Source organism: Scylla paramamosain, chromosome 45 (assembly GCF_035594125.1).
Source record: "Scylla paramamosain isolate STU-SP2022 chromosome 45, ASM3559412v1, whole genome shotgun sequence".
NCBI classification, from domain to species: domain Eukaryota; kingdom Metazoa; phylum Arthropoda; class Malacostraca; order Decapoda; family Portunidae; genus Scylla; species Scylla paramamosain.
In genome coordinates, this window is record NC_087195.1 from 9,630,452 (window position 1) to 9,655,853 (window position 25,402).

The following is a 25,402-nucleotide window of genomic DNA, read 5'->3' on the forward strand; positions in this document are numbered from 1 at the left end:
CTCTCATCTTAATGTGGATATAGTTAACTGCCTAATACTTTCATACTCAATGTACATGAAGCTTGTGTCATCTCCAGGTATGCATTGTACAGTAACTGCAGAAAGTGTGCAGAATGGTTAAGTAGGCAGGGTAATTGAAGGGGTACTAAAATAAATCAATGCTTTCACCTCACTTTTAATACTTGATGTGCCCTCCATGGGACTTGAGAACCTGTACACTTTTTTACACATGGAATCAGACAAGTTTTGGCAACATTCAAGTGGTATATAATGAATCCAAAGCTTTGTAAATGCCTGATATGGCTTGGTATTGAAGATGTGTCCATAGTTTCTAGTTTTTGTTTCATATACCCCCAAATTTGTTCTATTGGATTCAGGTCTGGTGAATTCCCTGGCTTATCTACAACTCTAATGTGATTATCCTCGTGCCACTTCATGGTTTTTCTAAACTTATGACATGGTGCATTGTCCCATCAAAAAAATTCAATGTTGTGAAGGTCTAAAAAATTTAACAAATATTCTTCTAGCACTTGAATGTACATGTCACTTATGGTTATGTTGTTTTAGTAGTACAAAGAATTGCCCTCATCCCATCTAACCACTGAAGCAGGCCCATATCATCACTTGATCTTGGGTGTTTCACTCTTGTTTACACATAGCGACTGTCATACTTGCTGGCCCCATCAGGGGCACAAAGTTTGCCTCTCCTCTTTGCTCCACATTAGAAAGCTGACTCATTGCTCCACATGACTTTTCTCCATTCTTGTTCTGTTCAGTATTCACATTTTTTTTGGGTGAAAGCTAGATGAGCTTTCCTCATTCTCTTTGTTAGTGGTGGTTTCTTTGATGGTGACCTGAGGGAAGCTCGAGATCCTTCTAGTAGTGTTTTGGAGAGTCCTCACAGCAACATCTCTGAGCAGATATGGATGAGTTTTTTTTAGTCCACATGCTGTGATTCATGGGTTTTTAATCACTTTTCAATGCATCAGCTTGTTGGTGGTAGCTGTAGTCTTGCTTGGATGGCCAGGAACTGATTTACATGGTAGTGTGCAACCAGGTGAAAGGCTGTTTATATACCTCATTAACTAAAAAGCAGCTGACTTTCCTTGCCCTATCCTCACAAATTTTTTCTAGCCAACGAACTTTTGACTCGTATAAGGCCATTTGCTTGGCATTTTGGAGTTTTCAAGGCAAGAATGTTGGAGGGAAATGTACCTACAATGAATGGGGATGGAGGACAGTCTGACATATAGTATTTGATGGCATATAAGATGCACCCCCATTTCAGCAGGGCATATTCAGGAAAAAAAGTTTTTTTTATGTATTTAAACATGTAATATTTAAAGCAAGCTAGCAGTACAGCTGAACAAAAAGCAAGCAATCACAATAGTAAAAATATCCTACATGATTGCAGTAATAAAACAGAGCTAGTGGCCTACTCATGAATTCGAGGCAAATAATGCATCCCAGCTGCTGAAATGTCAACAACACACTTGAATAGGGAGTGTTTTCATTTTCATTATTTCCTTACATAATATTATGGTTGAAAAATATGATACAGCACCCTTGCCTATCCAGTGGTGTAAATCTTTGGGTGTACAGATAAAGAAAATTTCACAATTAAATCTATGGGAGGCCTCACATTTACATATAAGACACAAGGTGATTTTATGAGCCATTTTTATGAAAAAAGGTGCGTCTCTTATGCCGTCAAATATGGTATTCACCCTTTCCTTCATTGCCTGAGGTGGCACTGAGACATTATAAATATTAGTCCCCTATAAACCCCAGTGAGCTGCCAGATGCATAATTTTAACAAAAACTGGATGTGGCGTGGAACAGTTCTGCAGCACGACAATTGGTGAGATTTCATACACTTTCTGTAGATAAACGGAAAGGAGACATGATGGGTATATAGATTATACAAAAGTAATACTCAGGATGCTATATATGTTATTCCTTGTCACTATTAAGAAACAAATCTTCCTCTGTAGGGATGGAGCTAAGGGAATGACATCATAACAACATTGTGACACCTTCATGTGTCCAGCAGCTGGCTGGATCTTACATGCATCAATTTACATGAGTAAATGGCTTTATTATCTACTTTTGTCGTTTGACCATAATGACAAAAATTAGTGCAGTGTCAAAACATGATCCCAATTCCTAAATTTGTTGGCAAGTTATTCCCCAAAATATTATGTAAAACTGCTCCTGAAACACATAGTAGGAATGTTGGAAAGCAATTTTCAGTTTATGAACTTTCAATTTGTAAATTCTTAGAGTTACATGTAAGATAATTTTGTCTTTCATCCAGCTCTACACATGCAGAATTTAAATTTATAAAGAGAAATATAAAAATTTACCAGAGGAAACAATGGAAATGCACTGTAACCATAAATGCATGGTTAGTGAACTTTAAATTTACAGAAAGATTTTTGGATCATAATTAATTTGCTAGTCACTGTCCACCTATATAAACATTACACAGGCCTTAAGCTATTTACCTCACCAGTAATTTTTCTGTAGTATCAGCTGGGGCAGGACTTGCGACAGGACCTGTACTACCCCATGCAGCGCTTCCTGCTCAAGGCTTCCAACACCACCTGTGGCAAGATACACCATGCATTCCTCAAAGCTCTCAGCTCCATTGTCAGGCTCAGATGACCTCCACCACCCTAGGGTGTGTATTTCAGGTGGTTAATTTATCCATCTACATATTGTTAATCTGTGTGCCATTTTATATTTATTTATTTATTTATTTATTATCTTTATATCTTTATCTTATCTGCTGTTTAGGTTTGTATGTTTATTTGTGTCTGTATGTATTTTTTGTTTATCTATTTCTATATCTTATGATGAATTATATTTTTTTCTTAGTTGAGTTCCTGAGTAGAGTTTCCATTCTCTCTCTCTCTCTCTCTCTCTCTCTCTCTCTCTCTCTCTCTCTCTCTCTCTCTCTCTCTCTCTATCTCTCTCTCTCTCTCTCTCTCTCTCTCTCTCTCTCTCTCTCTCTCTCTCTCTCTCTCTCTCTCTCTCTCTCTCCTTCTTCTTCTTCTTCTTCTTCTTCTTCTTCTTCTTCTTCTTCTTCTTCTTCTTCTTCTTCTTCTTCTTCTTCTTCTTCTTTAACTTATCTTATCTGACCTCTCCCTTTACCCTCCTTCTCTTCCTGTTGCACTTCATTTATTTCAGCCTGAAGAAAGAGGTCAGTCATGCACAAGGACTCAACAGAAAGCTTATATTTCCTTGCTGATGGTGATGATGGTAGGAGAAGTGGTAGTGGTCATGATGAGAAAAGATGCTGTGAAGGATTAGATCTCATTGTGTGGTGAGTGAAATTAAACTATGAGGATTTTTATAGTATTGAATCATATGCAAGTGCATTCATAGAGAATTTGGACGATCATTTGATGCTGAGATAAGAACGAGATGCTGTGTGTGTGTGTGTGTGTGTGTGTGTGTGTGTGTGTGTGTGTGTGTGTGTGTGTGTGTGTGTGTGTGTGTGTGTGTGTGTTTAATTAGTTTTCCTAGTTGTAATTTATAATGCTCGAGCCAAAGCTTATTTTGTCCTGTCTCCAGTTTCTCTTTAAACACGTGTATTCTGTTTGCCAAAACCACCTCTTCCTTCAAATCATTCCAGATTTCAATAGCTCAATACAGGAAGCTGTATTTCTTGATGTCGCTTGAACGTCCATTTTTCTTTATTTTCCCCTGCCACCTCATCCATCTCTCTCTCCTCCATCTGTGGTATCAAGAAATTTCTGTCTATTCTATATTGTTTACTAATTTGTACATTGTTATCAGGTCTCCTCTTTCTCTTCTCTATTGTAGTGTTGGTGATCCCATCTCTTCAAGTCTTTCTTCATAGTTTAAGTCTTTCAGTTCTGATACCATATTTGTTGCTATCCTCTGTATTCTTTCCAGTTTCCGTATATTTTTTCTTCTTTGTGGAGCCCAAACTACTGCTGTGTATTCCAATTTAAGTTGTATCATGCTTTGTTATAATTTTCTTCATCATTTCTTTATCTAAATAGTTAAATGGCACCATAATTGTTAACAAGCTGTATGTACAGCTGAATATTCAATTTATGCCTTTCAGGTGATAGTGTGTCCTGAATCATTACTCCCAAACCTTTTTCTTCATTACTTTTTCATTATTATTTCTCCTCCCATTTTGTAATTACATTAAAGTGTATTTTGACTTTTTCCTATTTTCAACATGTGGCACTTTCTGGCATTAAATTATAATTTCCATCTTTGCCTCCATGCATGTATCTTGTCAATATCCTTTTGTAACTCGTAGCCATTTTCATCCTTTATTATTTTCACAATTTTGTATCATCAGCGAAAAGGCTTATATAACTATTTAGATCCTGTCATATCATTTGCATATTTTTGAAACAAAATGGGTACCAACACAGATCCTTGCAGTATCCCACTTGTCACTTCACGCCAACTTGAATTAGTGTCTCTGATTACTGTTCTCATTTCTCTCCCTTGTAAATAATCATCCATCCATCTCAATGTTGCTCCCTTTAGTCCTCCTTCATTCTCTAGTTTCCATATAAGACTTATGTTAGAAACTTTATCAAATGCTTTTTTGAGATCCAAACATACCACATCAACCCATCTGTCCCTCTCTTGCACTCCATCTATTACTCTTGTATAAAAAGCTCAGTAGATTAGTGACACAGGATCTCCCTCTCCTGAATCCAAATTGCTTTTCTGTAATTATTTTTTCATCTTCTAAATATTGCACCATCTATCTTTAATTACTATTTCACAAAGCTTGTTTACAATATTTGTTAGTGACACTAGTCTGTAATTTAATGGTTCCATTTTATTTCCCTCCTTGTATATTGGGACTATGTTAGCTGTTTTCCATTCCCTTGGTACTTTTCCTTCTTTCAACAAGCTGTTGATTACATCCCATATGGGATGTTCCATTTGTTCTCTGCATTCTTTTAATATCCATCCATTTACTTGATCTGGTCCCATGGCTTTTCCAACATCCAGCTCTTCCAGCAGTTTCTTGATTTCTTTTCTCTTTACTTGTATCTCCTGTATTCCCTCATTCTGTGATACCACTTTCAGTGCCACAAATTTGGTTTCCTTTGTAAACACAGATTGAAAACTCATTCATTAGTTAACTCATCTCCTCAGTAGTTTCATAAATTCTCCCTTCTCTTTTTAACTTGTTTATGTCATCCCTATGTTTAATTTTTTCATTTACATATCTGTGTAAGAGTTTGGGTTCTTCCTTGCATTTTGTTACTCTTTAACTTTCAAGCATTCTTTCTTCTTATTATACCATATCCATTCCTTTCTGTATTCTTCCCTAATTATTTCTGTTCAGTTTTTTTGTAATTTTTCTCCATGCCCTGTCCTTTTTTTTTTTTTTTTTCTTCTATGCACCTGGCATAATACCATTCATGCTTCCCAATTTTCACTTTATAACTTGGTACAAACTGTTGCACCACCTCTCTATACTTGCTCAAAAATATACCATATTTTCTTACACTACTTTGGCTTCAAATAACTCATTACAGTTAATTTTTCCATAAAATTTATTCAGCTCTGCAAAGTTTGCCTTAACATATTCAGTCTCCCACTTCTAAATTGCTCATTCTTGTGCAACACTGCTTCCTCCTTTAGTACTATTTCTATTCTCACTTGATCACTTCTTCCCATTGAATTCAGACAATGTATACTTGGTCTACTTTCTGAAGTTTTCATAAACACTAAGTCCAACTGTGATAGTTCTTCTTCTCTGCATCTTGTAGTTTGTTCACCCACTGACTCATTGTGTTGATCATCATCAAGTTCTTCGCTCCATGACCAAACATTTTCTTTTCACTTCCATCTCCTCTCAGTTCATTCCTTTAGTGTTGAAGTCGCCTACTAAGAGAATTTTGTTACTTTTCCTTGTCATTTCCTTTATGCTATTTCTTGTTTTTAGGTCTCTAATTTTATATCTATTGGTCTCCCATGCATTAGTTTTTGGTGGTATCACATTAACTTTCCTTTTTTTTCACTTCATTTGATCTTAATCACAACACTTAAAGTTTCTGCCATTCCATCACTATATTCCACTTTCTCAACAACAATATCCTCTTTTACCAATATCATCACTCCTCCTCCCTTTCCTCTTCTCTCTCATCTATATGTGCTATATCCTTCCTTTGCAAATCTCATCTCTATTTCCTCTTTTAGTTTGGTTTCCATTAAACTTATCAAATCTGATTTATTCTTCTTTAGGTAGTCTTTAAGTTCCAATAGGCTCAACACCAAACCATCTATATTTGTAAACATAATTTTTAACCTTCCACTTGGTTATCTTCAGTGGCATCTTTGTGCCACCATTTCCTCACTTTCATGTCCACAACTTTCCAAATTAATCTTCTCACTTGTTCCTGGGCTTCTACTCTCAACTCTTTCACTTTATTTATCTCTTCTTCATTCATGTCTCTTTTTATCCATATTCCCCTCATTCCTTCTACTTTTGCCAATTTTTTCCTGTTCTTTGTGAGATATGTTCTGCTGCTGTTTGTGACATGAATCTTATTTTTCATTGGTCTTGTTCCATTTTTGTCATACTTTCCAATCCTGTAAACCTCTTCAATTTGTTCATCTATTTCCTCTCCTTACCCCCGCCACTTCTGCTATAATTTCCTTAGCCCTTTACGTCTCTTCTTTCTTTGTAGTTATTTTCATGGGTAGGTTCTTCTCCTTGACCCCAGATACCACCACATGCATCTTTCTCTGTACCATGTCTCTCACAAGATTACTTTTTTCATTTATTATTTTAATGGCTTGCTTTTCCATGCCCTTATTGTGTTCCTGTTGATGTTGCCTTACTATCTCCTCCATATCCACCTTTTGTTGTTGTTCCCTTTCTTCTTTCCAACTTTTGACTTCCTCTGTCACTAACTCTTTTACTTTACCAACCTTAATCTCTCCCTCCTGTAAAGCTTTCTTTTAACTCCTTGTTCTCTTCCTTGAGTTTCTTGATTTCTTCTCAGTATTTCTTGTTTAAGTCCACTATTTTTGCCACCTCTTCTCTCAGTTCTTTGTTTTCTCTTTCCATCTCCCTCTTTTTCATCTCTATTATATCACTGGATATCTTTTTTACATTGTCGCTCCCTACCTCTATCTCTTCCTTCCACATCTTTATTATCACTGCTAAGTTACATATTTCTTCTTGTATTTTCACATTATCTTCAGTTTTCCACATTCATTTATTTGTATGAGCTACACTGAGGTCCTCATCCTTGAAACCTTTGAAAACATTTGCTGTGCTGGCCACCATCTTCCTTGTTGATATCATTGACAATGTTTATCTTTCACTCTCTCATTTCACTTTTTCAGCCACTTACCAATTTACACTTCACTTCCCCAGCACTCGCATATCACACACTTCCCTATTATGGAGACAGGACTCAAGCTCAGTCCCCCTTTACAACCAAAACCTAGGTAACTCCTTAGAGCTGATGTGGATGCATCCAGTTAGGTGGGCAGTGCGCGCGCACATGTGTGTGTGTGTGTGTGTGTGTGTGTGTGTGTGTGTGTGTGTGTGTGTGTGTGTGAACTTTTTTTATTACTAGCTTTTTTCCTGGTTGTTTTTTTTTTTTTTTTTTTTTTTTTTTTTACATGAGTCTTTAGGATTTTTTACCATTTATCTTTGATTTATTTATTTATTTACTTTTATTTCTTTATTTATTTTTCATTCAGCTTTTTGTAGTTATTATTTTTAATGTTTTATTGTGTTATTTTATTTATTTATTTTTATTTATAGTTAATACTCATGCAGACTCGTACATTCAGTTTGTTTTAGTCGTTTACCTAATTACTTGGTATCTATGTTGCTGAATGGTTAGAGAGAGAGAGAGAGAGAGAGAGAGAGAGAGAAATTAAATTCCCTATAAGCCAGACAGCTGATACATAAAAGTTGTGGTAGCTGACTGTTGACATTATATAGAACACACACACACACACACACACACACACACACAATATATATATATATATATATATATATATATATATATATATATATATATATATATATATATATATATATATATATATATATATATATATATATTAATTGACATGATATAATATTAGCAGCTGTAAATGCATGAGAACATGTGTGTGTGTGTGTGTGTGTGTGTGTGTGTGTGTTTGTTGCACAGATGTAAGGTATAGGATCACAAAGATGTACATGTATAAACTAATAGGATTGTAAAGGTTTAAATAGTACATATTGAAACCTTAGGAGAAAAACATATCACTTAGAATATAATACATAATATTGGATCAACACAGACAATCACCATATGCAACAATGAAATCCAGCACAGGTGAATTGTGACTTGTAAATGAGTTACATTCCTTAAAAAAAATAAATACTTGAATGGGAACTTCATAATCAATAGTATTTTTTTTTTTTCTATTTTGTGCATTTTTCACTATTTCATAGTCACATTTTTTACATACTTTTATCCTTAAATATATATTCGTCCCTTGTGAATTGGTACCAGAGGCAGAGATTTATGTGCAAATTACAATTGATCTATACAGTAGTTCCCAAAACTCTCTTTAAAGTGTGGTGTGAACTGTGGCATAATGAATAATATGAAACTTGCTGCCTGATTATATGTCGTGTCAGTAAGGCTTGATATGATACTGATATGCCAATCTATATGTGGCAACCATCCCTTATGTGCAGGGCTATCAACTGTTGCCACCATGGTCACCAAACATGTCAAATAATATTGTCCATCAGGTCAAAATTTAGGCCTCTTATTTTTTAGATAGTTTCGGGAGCTGCTGTACAGTGGGATCTCACATCTAACAAATTTGCATCTAACAAATTCACATCTGGCAACATTATTGGATCTCTACCAATTTTCATATCTAATGTCAGAGTTTCAAATCAAACAAAATAATTTCAGGCACGTGGTTCAAACCAGCCACCCCTTAGGCAAGTGTGTGAAGTTATTTTGTATTGATCTCTTAATCCTTTGAGCTGAATCCTTTGAGGATTCAGCTTTCCTTTGCTCTGCCAAATCTATCTGTGCTGCATCTAAAATAATCTGAAAATACTCTTGCTTTCAGTTAAAGATCCTCTATTGATCTTTTCTAAGATTTTTTTCATCATAAATAAGTTCTTTCTCATTACTGTGAAGCACACAAGGGCACGTGGCATGTGTGGAAGGCTATGTTTCCATTGTCAGCGATGAGGAAGTGATTGCAATCCCATGTTTCTACCTGACCTGTCATGTGTGGCTGTGATGGGTCACTGTGTGACCTTAGTAAGTCCAGAGCACAGCATTGTTAAGTCTTATGGTATATATGCCAAAATCATTGCCATTATCCTCAAAGAAACAATATATTCATAATATTTTTCATTCTTATTAGAGAAATTGATGTACTCAAATTTATATTGAAGCAACAAATAGTTAACATGTCAGACAAACACATGAGTACTGAGGGCCACTGGGCCCACAGTACAGTGGCAGTCTCCTTTCTCTGTCTGTGTTGTATAATTGATTCTTGCCCACACTACCATCACCTAAATTTCCATCTTGTGTGGTGGATCACACCTTGTTAACACGTCAGACACATAATTATTGTGGGCCACATTAGCAGTCTCCTTTCAATCATTGCTGGTAGTGGATCACACCTTGTGCCATGTTGCCCCAACTCTCAGGAAGTGTTGGAGTGAAAAATAAAGAGCCCATGAAACACGGGAAAGTTACAACAAATCTCAATGAAAATTAAGGAAAAGAAATTGTGAGTGATGATGAGGACATAGATAATCTAATTGACATTCTGGATGATTTTTCTTTTATTTTCTCAGAAGCAAAATATTAATGTAAATGAAAGGATTAAAAAAAAAAAAACTCAGAGCTATCACAAGAGACAGTGGAGAGAGAGGTCAGTGGAGGTGGTGGCAAGGCAGTGGATTTTTTTAACTTATAATTTCTCCCACTGGTTTATGTATTTGCATATAAGCAATTCACATCTAACGAGTTTTTTTTTTTTTTTTTTTTTTTTTTTTTTTTTTTTTTTTTAGTGCCTGTTACTCACTAGATATGAGATCTCACTGTGCATGACAGAGCCTATACATACATACATACATACATACCAAGCTACAAGTACCACATGCATCATACAGTAATATGTTACATTCAGTTCCTTTAATAGTGAGTGTGTGCCATACTACAGTCAAGTTGCTGTATGCACTGATATACTATAATATATTTATTATAACTAATAGAACCTACTATGTATGAAAGAGGGAGAGTTAGATTCACTGCATATTGGATTATTATTAACAGCAGAGTCTTTCCTTAGGTATATATCAAGAACACCTGTCCAGCTGTAGTATTTAGGGGATTGATTTAACAGCCATGTGTTATTGCCTGATTAGGGGAAGGTAAAAGAGGCAAGAAAAGTAGTATAGTAAATTTGAGAGAAGGGATGAAGGATAGGGAGGGGAGACCATAAGAAGGAAGGGAGAAAGGACAGAATAGAGAGAAGGGAGCAATAAGGAAAAAAAGGAAAAATTAAGAGGCAAGGACAGAAGAATAACAACGAAGGAAGAAAGAAGAAGAGGGAAAAAGAAATATAATTGTAGAGTAAGGAGGAAGATTAAGAGTGAAGGAAGGTGTGATAGGAAAAATTAAAAAAAAGATAGGACCGCAGGTGAGATACCAGGTGAAGTAACACAGTAGGTGAGCACTGATGACTGTTTACGATCTCATTAACCTGCCGTGCCAAGTTAGTTTTATTTGAGGTGCATGGAGATGATAATTGCATATATATATATATATATATATATATATATATATATATATATATATATATATATATATATATATATATATATATATATATATATATATATTCTCTCTCTCTCTCTCTCTCTCTCTCTCTCTCTCTCTCTCTCTCTCTCTCTCTCTCTCTCTCTCTCTCTCTCTCTCTCTCTCTCCATGTTCTTGCATACTATTTTTTATTTTTACAACTTTGATACTGTTTTTATTTTTACATTCTGTATTTTCTGATCATAGATTTTGCTGTTAGTGCTTATTGCTTGAAAGAGTTGTGTGAAATATCTTATTATTCTTCATCTTATCTGGATTAGCCATTATTCTTCATCTTATCTAGATTAGCCATGCTTTGAATTATTTTTGTATTGTAGCTGACGTTGACAAGAACATTAACTTTGCTACAATACATTGTTTTGATTTGAATTGAGTTATTGCAGCAAAAATTTTGAAAAAAGAGAACAATTGCTTGATAAGACCAATCATTTTTGTTTAAACTATAATATTGTCGGTAAATAATAACTATGTTTGCTTATATTAAGATAAATTATTTTTTGCTTTGACTGTAATGTTGGAGTTAAAATTTCAGCATGTCATTTATGCTTGTTAAGATAGATAATTTTTGTCCAAACTCTAACAGAATGCTACCATTATTGACACATGAATGCTTGTATGTAAGAATGTAAGTGTCTTTATTATATTGTTGAAAGAGTATCATGAAATGCAACTCACTTGATATCCAAGAAAAAAAAATACAGCAGCTTATAATTCAATCTAGTCATATGGGTGTGTTTATAGGAAAGTGTATTTTGTAACTTGTTTTCTTTATAAAATTTTACTTTTTTATCATCTTGTATATTGTTCAGTTTCTCGTTGGATTTTTACCTTCTTAGTTTCCTTTTATTTCTCCGTTCAATTTGACTTTTACCATTTTGTAATGTATTGTTAACTTTCCCCATGTATGTTTACCTTGTATTTATAACTTTTAATATTGTTAAGTTTTCCCATCTATCCTGTGGTATTTTTATTATTGTTATTATTATTATTATTATTATTATTATTATTATTATTATTATTATTATTATTATTATTATATTATTTTTTAAATTTATTTATTATTTTTATTTATACACGGGGTGGATGCGGTCCCAGTCCCCCTCGGGTCCGAGGGGCGTGCATAGAGCCTCCGTGCACGTCCTCTCGGACCCAGAGCGTCCTAGCAGAGCTCGTAGTTTGCGAACGGTTTGTCATGCTGCGGTGGGCCTAGTAGCTCAGGTAGCCAACCGTCTGGCTGAGGGTGGCGTCCTCAGAACCGGAATCCTGTTGGGGGCGACCTCGGCAGGTAGGTTTCGCATCGCCTGTGCCGTTGAAGACGGTAGGCGTGAGTAGTGCTGGCTTTAGCCCGCTACCCTATCGTCCCCTCCAAAGGGGTAATTCTTGCCGCCGGTGCCGGCTGCTTGGTAAACAAGCGCTGGTGAATGGCGGCAGAATTAAGTATGACTCTCTCAAGTTATTTATTTATTTTATTTATTTATTATTTTTTTTTTTTCTTTTATTATTTATTATTATTAAGGAGATATGAGCTCTTAAGTTAAGCTTAATCACACACCAAATTTTTATTCCTAAATCTGACCTATTCAGACATTAACCAAACAAGCCTAGTGACCTATCTGTAATGTGATTGTTAGCATGCTCAACTCCCTGGCAGGATGAGATGGATGGGCAGTTTCGTTGTATCTTTGTCGTTACCTATTGATCCACTCAATAATGTGCCCTGCATCATGGGGATTTGTTGTCATTGATGTCTTGTGTGGCTCAAAGCAGATAATTCATGCTTTTGTAGGATACACAAAGAATGTTAACAAATTTAAACTTCCATAGTGCTTAATCCTGTGAGTGACATTATCCTCAACCATTGAAGCCATTAACCCTTTCACTGCTATTTGGTACATCTTTCCTTATTCACTAACCACTGAGACATGTATTCATGTTCTACAGCCACTTTCTGACAGTGTACTGGCTAAAAATAGTAAAATCTATTCCTTTTTATCCTCTTCTTTCTTGTGGATGCTTATAAGGAATCCATACATTATTTTTAGTGCATTTAGTTGTGTTCAAAATGTTAAGCTTTCACATTATGAAGTCTGACAATCTACAGAGCCCACATCTCCTTAATATGTCATTTCTGTCTAAAAAGGAGTCAGGCAGCAAATGCAACAGGGATGATTGGTGTTTGAATTACTGAAGACTATGTATGTCATTACATTTTATGTGTTGTACTCTTAGATTTTTTTGTATAGTTTATATTCTTACATAAAAAGTGGAAATGAAAAGCAATATTTATGTATTCTTATTCACTCCTCTATCAATGTCAGTTATCTTTTCCAGGTCACTCAAGCAAAATTTAGTCCAGCTCTCATTTATGTATCTAATAATGATTTATTTGATGCATATAACCAATTGTATATAAAGAAAACTAGGTATTGCCTCACAAATCATGGGTTAGATTCTTGAAAATTATCTAGGTTGGTGAAGTTGATAATATTGAGAAAAAAATTAGGGTTATGAAAACCTTGACATGATATGCAAGGGGTGAACAAAAAAGGTGTGATTTTTCTATGATGTATATAGCCAAAGTCCAAGCAGTTCATCATAAAAAGGGAATGTCAATCATACTTGAACAAATGTATAAATAATATTACTGAAACAATAATGTAAGAGTGGTTAATGGTACTAAACTATGGAGATCTTTCAAGCTTACAACTATTCTTCAAGAGTAGGCAGCATATATAAATCAGTTAGCATTACAAACTACCCATATAAGGTGTTGTATAGAGTAGCCTATACACAAGCAGTGTTGTAACCTGCGCCAGAGATGGAGCATTGATAACCACAACAGGGAGTGAATTAATTCCAAGCTGCAATGACACAATATGAAAACAACTGCCTTTGAGTTTCTCTTTATATGAAGAATAAAAATCCTGGGTGTGAGACCATTAATGGCTAGTGATAGAGCCATAGCAAATAAGTCTGATGGTTTTATACCAGAAAAATTATACTTCTCAGTAATCTGCCTTTCAAGGAGTAAAGCTTTCTTAGTCTATCTGAACAAGATTAATGAGAAACGTCATGAACTTTTTTTAGTCCATCAAAATCCTCTGCTCTGTTTGATATATCATTTGTCCAAAAGAGACATTAACACTCTCATAACTGTAGAATCTTGGGATCTAAGAGTTAATGCTGACAAGACAAAAAATTATTAATTTTGGTGGCCCCTTCATGTCACCTTTGATTTGGGTCTGTACTCTTCCTACCACATTAATGGCAAATCACTTCACATAAGTCCTAGTGTTGTTGATATTGGTATTAAAGTTGACTCATCCTTAAGATACCATGATTACATCCACCCTAACGCTTCCAAAGCAGCTGGTTTAGCCAACACTTTGTTAAAGTCCACACTATGCCACTCCCCTGAATTTATGGTCATCCTCCTTTCTACCAACATACACCCACTTCTGGAGTTTGGATCTACTGTCTTGAATACTGGTTATGTCACTGACCTAAAGCTACTAAAATCAGTACAATGACAGTGGACAAAGAGGATTCAGGGTCTCAAGAATGTGATATGCTCAGCATCTTATGTATCTGGACTTATTTTTAGTGAAGGGGAGACTGGTATGGACTGACCTTATGGGAGATTTTTCAGGATCTCTCTCCAATTTCTCCTATTGCATTATTTACTTTGGCTCCTACTGTTGGTACGAGAGGACATCATTACAAAATCCTTGTTCTTTACGGTCGTTATGATGCCAAGCATAGATTCTTTTCAGTCAGACTGGTAAAAGTCTGAAACTCATTTCTCATCAATGTGGAAGAAACAGATTTTCTTGATAGTTTTAAGAATGGATTGACTAATTTCTTGGGTGACCACCTATTTGATTTCTGCTGCTAGTCTGCCTGATATACCCTTGACATTTGTTCTGGGTTTATAGCACACTTTCCAGCCCTTTTTTTTTATTGCTATGCATTCCTTGATGATTCTCTTTAGAGCTGATGTGCTAGCCATGCTGGGGTTCCCTCTTGGGAGCCCAACTGGGTGAGAATATTGAACAAATTTTAGTAGTTTCTAATCACCAAAAAGGCTGGGGTTCCAAACTTGGAAGGTAAAAATCCAGTATGGAACAAATGTCAGAAATCAAAAAGGAAAATGGGACAGCAACATACAGTTGATTTGAGCAGATCTGTTACCACTATACTAGGTTTTAGTTAAGGATGAGATACTATAGGAATAGTTCACAAATCACTTGTTTTTACCCACAGTGCATTGCACCATATATCCATGACATCTTATATGTAAACAAAAATGTCACTGGAGACCCCCACTGGCTTGGCCTTCAAGACACTCAAGCACACCAACTCTTTTTCCAGAAGACTGGAAAAGTCACCAGGATCTAACCAGCTAACTGCTGCCAGCACCTTGAGGGCACTAGAGGCTGTAGCACCACAGCCTGCACTGCTTCAAAAAATCTCCAATAAGAACAACAATTGTGTCATGTGCAGAAGTGTACATCTGTTCCACACCCCTCTGTTATCTTTGCATATGAAAGGGTCTTTGGGGCTGATATCCCAACCAGAACAAGTATGATCATCAGTTGTCATTATGAGTTTATATAATGCATCATCACTAGTCTTATAATCTATTATTCATCAAATATTTGAAACCACTGGTATCTACCTGAGGCAACTGACAGTAGCCCCTTTTCTGTTCCCTCCTACTTTCTCTATCCTTGTTTTCAATCCAAAGCTGGATGTTGTGTATATGTGGGCAACAACTTAACCTGCTCTCGTGCCCACACTCTTGAATCTTCCAAATTTTCCACCATCTGGCTATGACTACAGTCACTCTAAAACTAAATTTATATGTGCTATATACCTCTCACCCAACTCCTCTGACTATAAGAAATTCTTTGACTAAACTTCCAAAGTGGAGCACATTCTCTCTTCCCTTTTGCAGAGATCTCCATTCTTGGAGACTTCAATGTTCACCACCAGCTTTGGCTTTCCTCTCCCTTCACTGACCATCCTGGTGAACTAGCCTTCAACTTTGCTATCCTCTACGACCTTGAGCAATTAATGCAACACCCAATTCATATTTCTGACTGTCTTAAATATACGCCCAACATTCCAGACCTTTTTCTAACCTCTAATCCGTCTGCTTGTGCTGTTACCATCTCTTCTCTGTTGGGCTCCTCCAATCACAATCTCATATCTGTATCTTGCCCTATCGCTCCAATCTCTCCTCAGGATCCCCCTAAGCAGAGGTGCCTCTGGCATTTTGTCTCTGCTAGTTGGGGAGACCTGAGGAGGTATTTTGCTGATTTTCCTTGGAATGACTACTGCCTCCATGTTAGAGGCCCATCTCTGTGTGCCTTCCATCACCAGAATCTCATGTGCTTTATATTTTTGCCTGGAACCATGCCAAGTCTGTCTTCCAACTAGCCAAAAACTCCTTCATTAATAGAAAGTCAAAATCTTTGAGGATTTCAAAATCTTTCAAGATCTAACTCCCCTCGTGACTTCTGGCACCTAGCCAGAAACATCTCCAATAACTTTGCTTCTTCTTTCCCTCCTTTATTTCAATCAGATGGCATCACTGTTACCACATCTATCTCTAAAGCTGAACTCTTCACCCAAATCTTTGGTAAAACTTCTACCTTGGACAATTCATGGCTTGTTTCTCTCTCTCCTCCACCCTCTGATTACTTCATACTACCTATAAAAATTTTACATAATGATGTTTTCCATGCCCTCATTGGCCTAAACCCTCAGAAGGCTTATGGACCTGATGGGATCCCTCCTACTGTTCTCAGAAACTGCACCTCCATGCTTGCACCTTCCCTGGTCAAACTCTTTCAACTCTGTCTGTCAACATGACTTGAACTCCTTTGAGAGGGAAGTTTCAAGACACTTATCCTTAAATTTCTGACTACTGCCTCGGACTCTATTCAGGGACCAACATCTCAGTGGGCTTTTTTTTTTTTTCTATTGGATTTTTGTTGCCCTTGGATGGTGTTCCTCCTACATAAAAAAAAGTTCCACATGATTTTTTTTTTTTTTAATGTAGGTGGGGCTCCAGCCAAGGGCAACAAAATTGCAATTAAAAAAGGTCCACTGAGGTGCTGGTTTCCAAAACAGTCAAAAGCAGTAATAAATATTAACAGCTTAAGTGTCTTGAAACCTTCCTCTTGAAAGAGTTCAAGTCACAGGAAGGTGGAAATATAGAAGCAGGCAGGAAGTTCCAGAATTTACCAAAGATAGGGAGGAATGATTGAGAAGACTGGTTGACTCTTCCATTAGAGAGATGTATAGAATAGGGGTGAGAGAAAGAAGAAAGTCTTGTGCAGAAAAGCCATGGGAGGAGGAGAGGCATGCAGTTAGTAAGATTAGAAGACCAGTTGGCATGAAAATAGCAGTAGAAGATGGCAAAAGATGCAATATTGTGGTGATGAGAAAAGGCTGAAGACAGTCAATTAGAGAAGAGGAGTCCTCCACTTTCACTTTTTAAGTAAATACTGCAAATTACACTTATTTTGGTAGTGTAGAGAAAGGAATGATTAACACTGTCCCAAGTAATATTTCAGTGATAAATGTTCACTAATAAATGTTGACTAATTTATTGATCAAAGTAGATCAAACTTTCACCTCTGATGCAATGATGCTGATGTCTGCTCTGAAAATCTTAACAAAATTTTATGTTTCTTAATTATCTGATAACACATAGTGATTGTGGAAATGCCTATCAGTAAAATAAAGTCTACAATTTTGGCAGGAAGAAAAACATTGACTTACTGGAGGTTTCAAATATTCAATAAATAATAGATTATAAGACTACTGATGATGTGTCATATATACACTCATAATGACAATTGATGATCATGCTTGCTCTGGTTAGGGTATCAGCCCCAGAGACCCTTCCATCATGAGCTTAAGCAAAGAGGGGTGTGGAAAACAAGGTACACTTCTGCACAGATGAACACTTTTGCACATGACAACAGTCTCACTCACACAGCTGGACATTTCAGCAGCTACCATGTGCTGCTACACTGCCCTTAACACCATCCCCACATAAATACATTTTTTTTTTTTTTTTTTTACATAAGAAGGTCACTGGCCAAGAGAAACAAAAGAGGAAAAAATCCCATTGTAGTGCCAATCCCAAAAGAGAATCTTTAAAAAATTGAAGGATAAATATCTTGAAACCTCCCTCTTCAAAGAGTTCAAGTCAAAGGAAGGAGGAAATACAGAACCAGGCAGGGAGTTCCATAGTTTACTAGAGAAAGGGATGAATGCCTGAGAATACTGGTTAACTCTTGCATTAGAGAGGTGGATAGAATAGGGATGAGAGAAAGAAGTGGCATGCCTCCCCTCCTTCCGCAGCCTTGCTGCGGAAGGAGGGGAGGCATGCAGTTAGCAGGATCAGAAGAGCAGTCAGCATGAAAATAGTGGTAGGAGATAGCAAGAGATGCAACATTGCAGTGATGAGAAAGAAGCTGAAGACAGTCAGTTAGAGGAAAGGAGTTGATAAAACAAAAAGCTTTTGATTCCACTCTGTCTGAAATAGCAGTATGAGTGGAATCCCCCCATACATGTGAAGCATACTCCATACATGGGCAGATGAGGCTCCTGTACAGAATTAGCAGCCAAGAAGGTGAGAAAAACTGGTGGAGATGACTCAGAGTGCCTATCTTCATAGCTGTTTTAGCTAGAGAAGAAATGTGAAGTTTTCACTTTAGATTATAAGTAAAGGGCAGACTGAAGATGTTCACTGTAGAAGAGGGGGACATTTGAGTGTCATTGAAGAAGAGGGGATAGTTGTGTGGAAGACTGTGTCAAGTTGATAGATGGAGGAATTGAGTTTTTGAGGCATTGAACGATACTAAGTTTGCTTTGTTCCAATCAGAAATTTTAGAGAGTTCAGAAGTCAGGCATTCTGTGGTTTCCCTGCATGGACTGTTTACTTCCTGAAGTGATGGATGCCTATGAAAAGATATCAAAGCAGTAGGATGGTAGTTTGAGGGATTGCAACGGTCACCCTTTTTAGGAACAGGCTGAATGTAGGCAAACTTCCAGCAAGATGTTCATAGAACTGCAAGAGATGTTCATAGAACTGCAAGAGTTTGACTTGGCAAGGTGCAAGCATGGAGGCACAGTTTTGGAAAAGAATAAGAGGAACCCCATCAGGTCTATAAATCTCCTGAGGGTTTAGGCTAGAGAGGGCATGGAAAACATCACTGTGAAGGATTTTAATGGATAGCATAAAGTGGTCAGAGGGTAGAGGAGAGGGAGGAACAAACCCTGAATCATCCAAGGTAGAGTTTTTAGCAATGGTTTGAGCAGAGTTCAGCTAGTCAAAGAATTTCTTATAGTTAGAGGAGTTGTGAGGTATACAGCACAGATAAATTTAGTTTGAGAGTGACTCTAGTCATAGCCAGATGGTGGAAAATTCAAGATTCAAGAGCATGGGCACGAGAGCAGGTTAAGTTGTTGCACACGAAAACGCAACATCTAGCTTTGGATTGAAAATGAGGATAGAGAAAGTAGGAGGGGAAAAGAAAAGGAGTTACTGTCAGTTGCCTCAGACACCTGTATTTCAGTGTGGAAAAGATAAGGTTTAGTAGAGGAGAGGTGGTGTTCTACAGATTGAAAATTAGATCTTAGACTGCAAATGTTGCATAAATTAATGAAGAAAAAGTTGAGGGAGGTGTCAAGTCATAGCCAGATGGTGGAAAATTCAATTCAAATTAGGGTCAATACCAGAAGAGCAATCTGACCTGGGGACATACGTGATTCCCTTCCCAGATGAGGATTCAGAGGCTGGTGTAGGAGTTGCCATGATAATTTTTAATTTGGGTGAAGGATGTGTGTGTAATTAGGTGCATGTAGTTTTGTATGAAGGAAGAGAGTTGTCTCTAGAGGGCAGGCTGTGACTGACCCCTTGTGTTGTGAGACACAGAGGGAAATATTCGGTGACGTCACAGCTGGGTTTAATGATAGGTTCACAGCACCCCCTGATGGGGTGCATAAGACCTCACTGGAAGTAATTATCGTAGGTGTCTTCTGGCTCCTCCTGACAAAGTAAAAACAGTAGCCTAAACAGAAAAATTACTTCACAAAAGCAAAATACCTGTGCAGTACAATACTGAATATACAGTGCTAAAGTATGTCCCTCTTAACCTGGGAGAACTGTTCTTTTTCGTAAAACTAAAAACAGGTCAAACCTGTGTTAAAACTAATAATTATAAGTATTAATGAGAACTAACACCAGGTCCTAAGGATAGTTATTTGGAACTAAAAAGGTACGAAAGAAGTGTAATGACACGAGAAGAAAAGTTAATTAGTTAGTGGGGATATGTTAGATGTGAGGTAAAGGATCGGTGAGAGATATGGATGTTGAAAAATCACTAAGAAATTCAATGATCTAATGTTTCTATGTTTGTGACTATAATATACCAATAATGACTCTCCTGTTGTACAATATTATATATTCTTATTTAATACTAATACCACATCAAGTTAAAACTACATGTACAGTACAACTATTAACTCTGTAAGAGAAAACAACACTTCGAATGATGTGTAAATCTAAAAAAAAAAAAAAAAAAAAAAAAAAAAAAGGGAAACTTAGATTTGAAAGTGGTTCTTGCTAGCGAGGAACTCCAGCAAGGAATTCTACACCTCTATGTTCCTTGGTTTACAGCGTGCATCACCACCTTGACGTCATGGAGTGCGTGACATCATGATTGAGTTGATGACGTTTTACTGAACTATCCTTTTTGTCTCATCCATGATCCTGCCCATCCAAATTGCCTATCGCCAAAATTCACGGGGACAACTGGATCCACGCCTGATCATATGTCTGAACTAAGAGATCTGCAGGTGTCATTTCTTACCATGATGAGGATCTTGGTCCCTCACCAGTCACTGTTGCATTTTCCAACCAATACTTCGAGAATACAGCAGGAGTATTTCAGGGTGGTCGGCTAATTACAGATGCAGCACACAACAGCACAAACAGAATGACTAACTCATAAAGACGATGACCAAGGAAATGTTCAAGTGAACGTTTAAAAGATTGGATGGATTGAGCCGACACAACTCCTTCAGGGAGAGAGTTCCAAGTGCTGATGACATATAGTGAGAAGCGACCTCTGACATCAGTGGTGACAAGACACAAAGATATTCTGGCTGTGACTCCTTGTTCTATCCAGATTAGCTATCAGAAACAAAGTCACTTAAATGAGGGTTCGAGCCAATTGTAATCTTTCACACCTGAATCAAATCAGCTCGTAATAATCTACTCATTATATAGAACAATTTCAGTCTTGGCAGTCTTTCTGAATATGGTAAGTCAGCATGTAACATTGTTTTAGTCACCCTTTGGCCCAAGCGCCACGCCGCAGAAAGAAACTGAGGCGACGCGAGGGGTGACTAAGAAAAACAAATGTACAAATTTTCTATAATTTACTGTTTATATGATAAATGGTAAACAATCATCTATGTTTAATATCACATGTTCTAGGAAACACTTTACAATATTTCTAATAAAGAAAAGGATAAGTTGAGCTTGAGACCGTTATGTATTTGTATACCAATGTTCAGATTTTTTTGTTTATGATCATATGTTACTGTATAGCCTTCTCGTGTCAATAAATGTCAGTCAGCGAAGAAACCCGCGCGGTGGTCAACTGCCTCGTGGCGCGGATGGTGCAGTTGATGGCGGAGCTGCTTGCCAGCCCTGATCACGTCCCCGCTAGGCGGGACGATCTGGACGCGCTTCTCCGCCAGGAGACGGCCACGGCCATCTCTGAGTGCGGCCTCCTGCCACCACTGCTGAACTCGAGGGACCCACGTCTGGGCCCCTCCCTCCAACCACCAGACCTTCACCACCAACATGGAGAGGAGATATGCTGAGGGCGCCACCCACGCGGACCAGCCTGCAGGGCCCCCCCAGGCTCAGAGTCCTGCAATGGAACGTGCAGGGCCTGCGACCCAAGAAACATCAAGTCCTACAGGCCGTCTTCGAGGAGCACCTTGACGTTGTGCTCCTCCAGGAAACACTGACGCCCGCCGACTTTGAATGGAGGGTGGCGGGCTACACCCTTCACTCGCTCCCCACAGCGGAGGGCACCCGAGGCTGTGCAGCGCTGGTGAGGAGCACAATCCCTCACCGTAGGGTTGCAGCCCCAGTCAACTGCGGGGACGGTGTGGAGGTCCTGGCGCTGGAGCTGCAGGTGGGAAGTCTCCCGCTCCTGGTATACAACGTATACAGGAGCCAGCGACACCAGCTGGAGGCAGGAGAGCTTCTCACCCTCGCCTCCCACTCCAGTTTCTTGGTTGCGGGCGACCTCAACGCCCACCACCCCATGCTACAGTCACCGTCCCCAGCCAACGAAACGGGCCGCCACCTGGCCGTGCTGCTCGAGGAAATCCCTCACGTGTGCCTTCTCAACACAGGGGAGGCCACCCACACCCGGGGAGGAAGGCTTGACCTCACGTTGGTCTCGAGTGACCTGGCGGCAGGCGCTACGTGGCAGGTGCACCCGACCCTCACCAGCGACCACTTTGCCACCCTCACCACCCTCCCAGTGGCCCCGCCGGTCCCACCCCGCCCGCCCCCACGCTGGAACATAAGGAGAGCGGACTGGACCAAGTTTCAGGCCTCTCTTGACGAGTGGTGGGCCGCCTATCAGCCGCCCGCCGACCTACATCAGCAGGAGAGGGACCTGACGACGGCCATCCAGACCGCAGCCGCCGCAGCCATCCCCAGGTGCACCCCGAGCCGCCGCCACCGGACAGACTGGTGGTACTACAACGAAGAGGTGCGCGAGCACAACCACCGTGTCAACCAGCACAGAAAACTGTACAAAAGGCGCCCCAACCCCAACAACCTAAGACTCCTACAGGATGTGGTGGCCCGCGCACGGCAGGTATCCCTGAGGGCCAGAGAGGCTAAGTGGCTGGAGTGGTGCGCCACTTTTAGCCACCACACGTCTCTAGGCCAGCTGTGGAGGAGCGTGAGGACAGCCTCCGGCGCTGCCCCGCCCCGCCCGCCCGCCCACCCGCACCCGCAGCAGGAGGCAGAGAGGCTTGCCACCATGTTCACCACGCGGAGCTCCAGTGACCAGCTTCCTCCCCAGACACAACGCATCCAGCAGCAGCTCCGACCACACCGCGACGAGGCTGTCAGGGAGGCGATGGAGGAAGCCGACGTGACTGACCAGCCCTTCTCCCTTCAAGAGCTGGAGCGGGCTAGGAGGAGAGGCCGCGACACGGCAGCGGGGGTGGACGGCGTGCCATACTCCATGTTGGCGCACGCTGGGCCGGCTGGGGACGCCGCGCTGTTGGCCACCATCAACTCCTCATGGATGGCGGGCTGTCTGCCGCCCGCGTGGAAGGAAGCCGACATTCAGCCGATTCCAAAGCCGAGGGAGCCCACCAAGATCAGACCCATCTCTCTCCTCAGCTGCACGGCCAAAACGGCTGAGAGGATGGTGCTCGCGCGGCTACAGTGGCGCGTGGGGCCCTCTCACCCACATGTGTTCGGCTACACCCGCGGAGTGAGCACGGCAGACAGCATCCTCGCCCTGCTGACCCAAATTGACCACCGCCCCGCCGTCATCGTCTTCATCGACCTCGAGAAGGCGTTCGAGCTAGCCAGCCCTCACGCCATCCTCGACGCACTCGTGCGGAAAGGGGTGCGAGGAAGGCTGCTGGCCTGGCTCCGCGACTACCTGCAGCGCCGCCGCGCCAGGGTTAGGTTCCAGGGCCTGAGGTCGACCTTCAAGGTACTTGAGAACGGGACGCCCCAGGGCGGCATCCTCAGCCCTCTACTGTTCAACCTGCTGATGGAACAGCTAGTGGCACTGCCTTTCCACGCTGGCACCGTCCTGCTGAGCTACGCCGATGACCTCGCCCTCGTGGTCACCGGAAGGGGCAACAAGCTCAGGAGGACGCAGCAGGCACTCGACCTCATCAGCGGGAAATGCCAGGACCTAGGGCTCAAGATCTCGGCAGAGAAGTCCCGGGCCATGATGGTGAAGGCGGCAGACCCAACCTGGGAGCTCCGCGTCCAGGGAGTTGAGCTGGCATGGACCAACTCCTACCAGTACCTCGGTGTGTGGGTGGACAAGCGGCTGTCCTTCACAGCCCACGCCGCCTACCTGAGGGAGAGGACGCAGTCTAGGCTGAACGTGATGCGGGCCATGACGCGAATCAGCGCGGGCGCCACTTTTTCCGTCCTGCGCCAGTACTACGTGCACGCTGTTCGCTCGCTGGTGGATTACAGCGCCCCCGTCCTCATAGCACTCTCTCCAAACCAGCAGGAGCGGATCGAGGTGCTACAAAACACCGCAATGAGGACCATGCTGGGGGCACCGAGGTGGTCCAGCGCATGCGTCATGCAGAGCGAGACCAGACTGGTAACCCTCTGGTACCCCTCACCACCAGGGTACAGCAGATCACGGCCTGCCGCGTAGCGAGGGTGCTGCAGCGTGACGCGGAGGGAGTGACACAGAGGAGACTGAGGCTGGCGGGGACGCAGGGCGCCGAATCTCTCCGCCGCAACCCGTGGCTGCTGCAGTGCACGCTGGCTACCCACAACCTGGCTCGCATGGAGAACTGGCCACAGGCTTACTTCCCTGCCCCCCCTTCCGCGCCCCACCCCCGTGGGAGCCACCCGCGGCAGAGTTCTCCGCCACACAGCTGCCCGCCAGCAAGGCGCTCTGCGCCGTGGAGGAGATGCGGCAGCACGCCTTCATGGCCATGGCGCAGGTCACCGAGCCAGACAGTGTTGTGTACTACACCGACGGCTCGGCTGACCCTGACAGCGGAAGGACGGGCGCTGCTGCCATCACCAGAGGGGCCGAGGTGTGTGAGAGGACTCCCGTCCACTGCTCCACCCTGCAGACAGAACTGGTGGCCATCCTGCTGGCCCTGGAGCACGCTCAACACCGGCGGGAGCGCACCGTGGTGCTCCACACCGACTCCAGAACGGGGCTACAAGCTCTACAACAGCCGTATCCCAGCGACAACGTGGGCCTTGTCACCGCCATCCTGGGTAGCCTCCAGAGCCTCGCCGCGCAGGGGCGGCGGGTGAGGCTCAACTGGATACCCAGCCACGTGCGAGTACGAGGCAACGAGGCTGCCGACGCAGCCGCCAAGAGAGCTGCTAGTGGCCCCCAGGTGACAAGGCATGTGCCGCCCAGCCACTACCTACTGTCCTGTCCGGCCACCGCCGCCCTCAGACCAACGCCGCCACCACCGGCCCATCCTGTAGGCGGTGATCTCCTCAGCAGCCGCGAGGCCAGGGTTGCCCTCATCGTCCGCCACACGCCCACAGACCTGATGCTGCGAGTTCTCAGGGCAGCGCCCCCGCCCCGCTGAACAGGTCGCAGCTCCTTTTCTGACCGGCGAGCAGCACTCCTCGCCGCGCCACCGCACCGTCCACCACCGGGACCCAAGACTCGCTTTGTGTATTATGTATATTCATGTATATTTTTCTTTTTGTG

The 25,402-nt window shown here is 41.0% G+C and overlaps 1 protein-coding gene and 1 long non-coding RNA gene across 3 annotated transcripts in view; one reads left to right on the forward strand and one right to left on the reverse strand.

The window, feature by feature from the left end:
* Window positions 1-5,559, forward strand: part of LOC135094484 (glucoside xylosyltransferase 1-like) — a 29,762-nt gene extending 24,203 nt beyond the window's left edge. Inside the window, exons 7-8 of the mRNA XM_063994610.1 lie at window positions 2,530-2,683; window positions 3,193-5,559. Of these exons, the coding sequence (XP_063850680.1) occupies window positions 2,530-2,667 (138 nt within the window). The 3' untranslated portion in view covers window positions 2,668-2,683; window positions 3,193-5,559. The remainder of the gene's footprint in view (window positions 1-2,529; window positions 2,684-3,192) is intronic.
* On the reverse strand, window positions 170-21,178 carry LOC135094486 (uncharacterized). 2 transcript variants are annotated; one of them, XR_010263840.1, is made up of 3 exons: window positions 20,786-21,178; window positions 2,508-2,678; window positions 170-1,880 (listed from the first exon to the last, which is right to left on the reverse strand). It is a non-coding gene; the product is annotated as an uncharacterized LOC135094486 (long non-coding RNA). The 2 variants fall into 2 exon arrangements; XR_010263839.1 differs by having other exon boundaries at window positions 2,513-2,678; window positions 20,786-21,177.
* Between the last annotated feature and the right edge of the window lie 4,224 nt (window positions 21,179-25,402).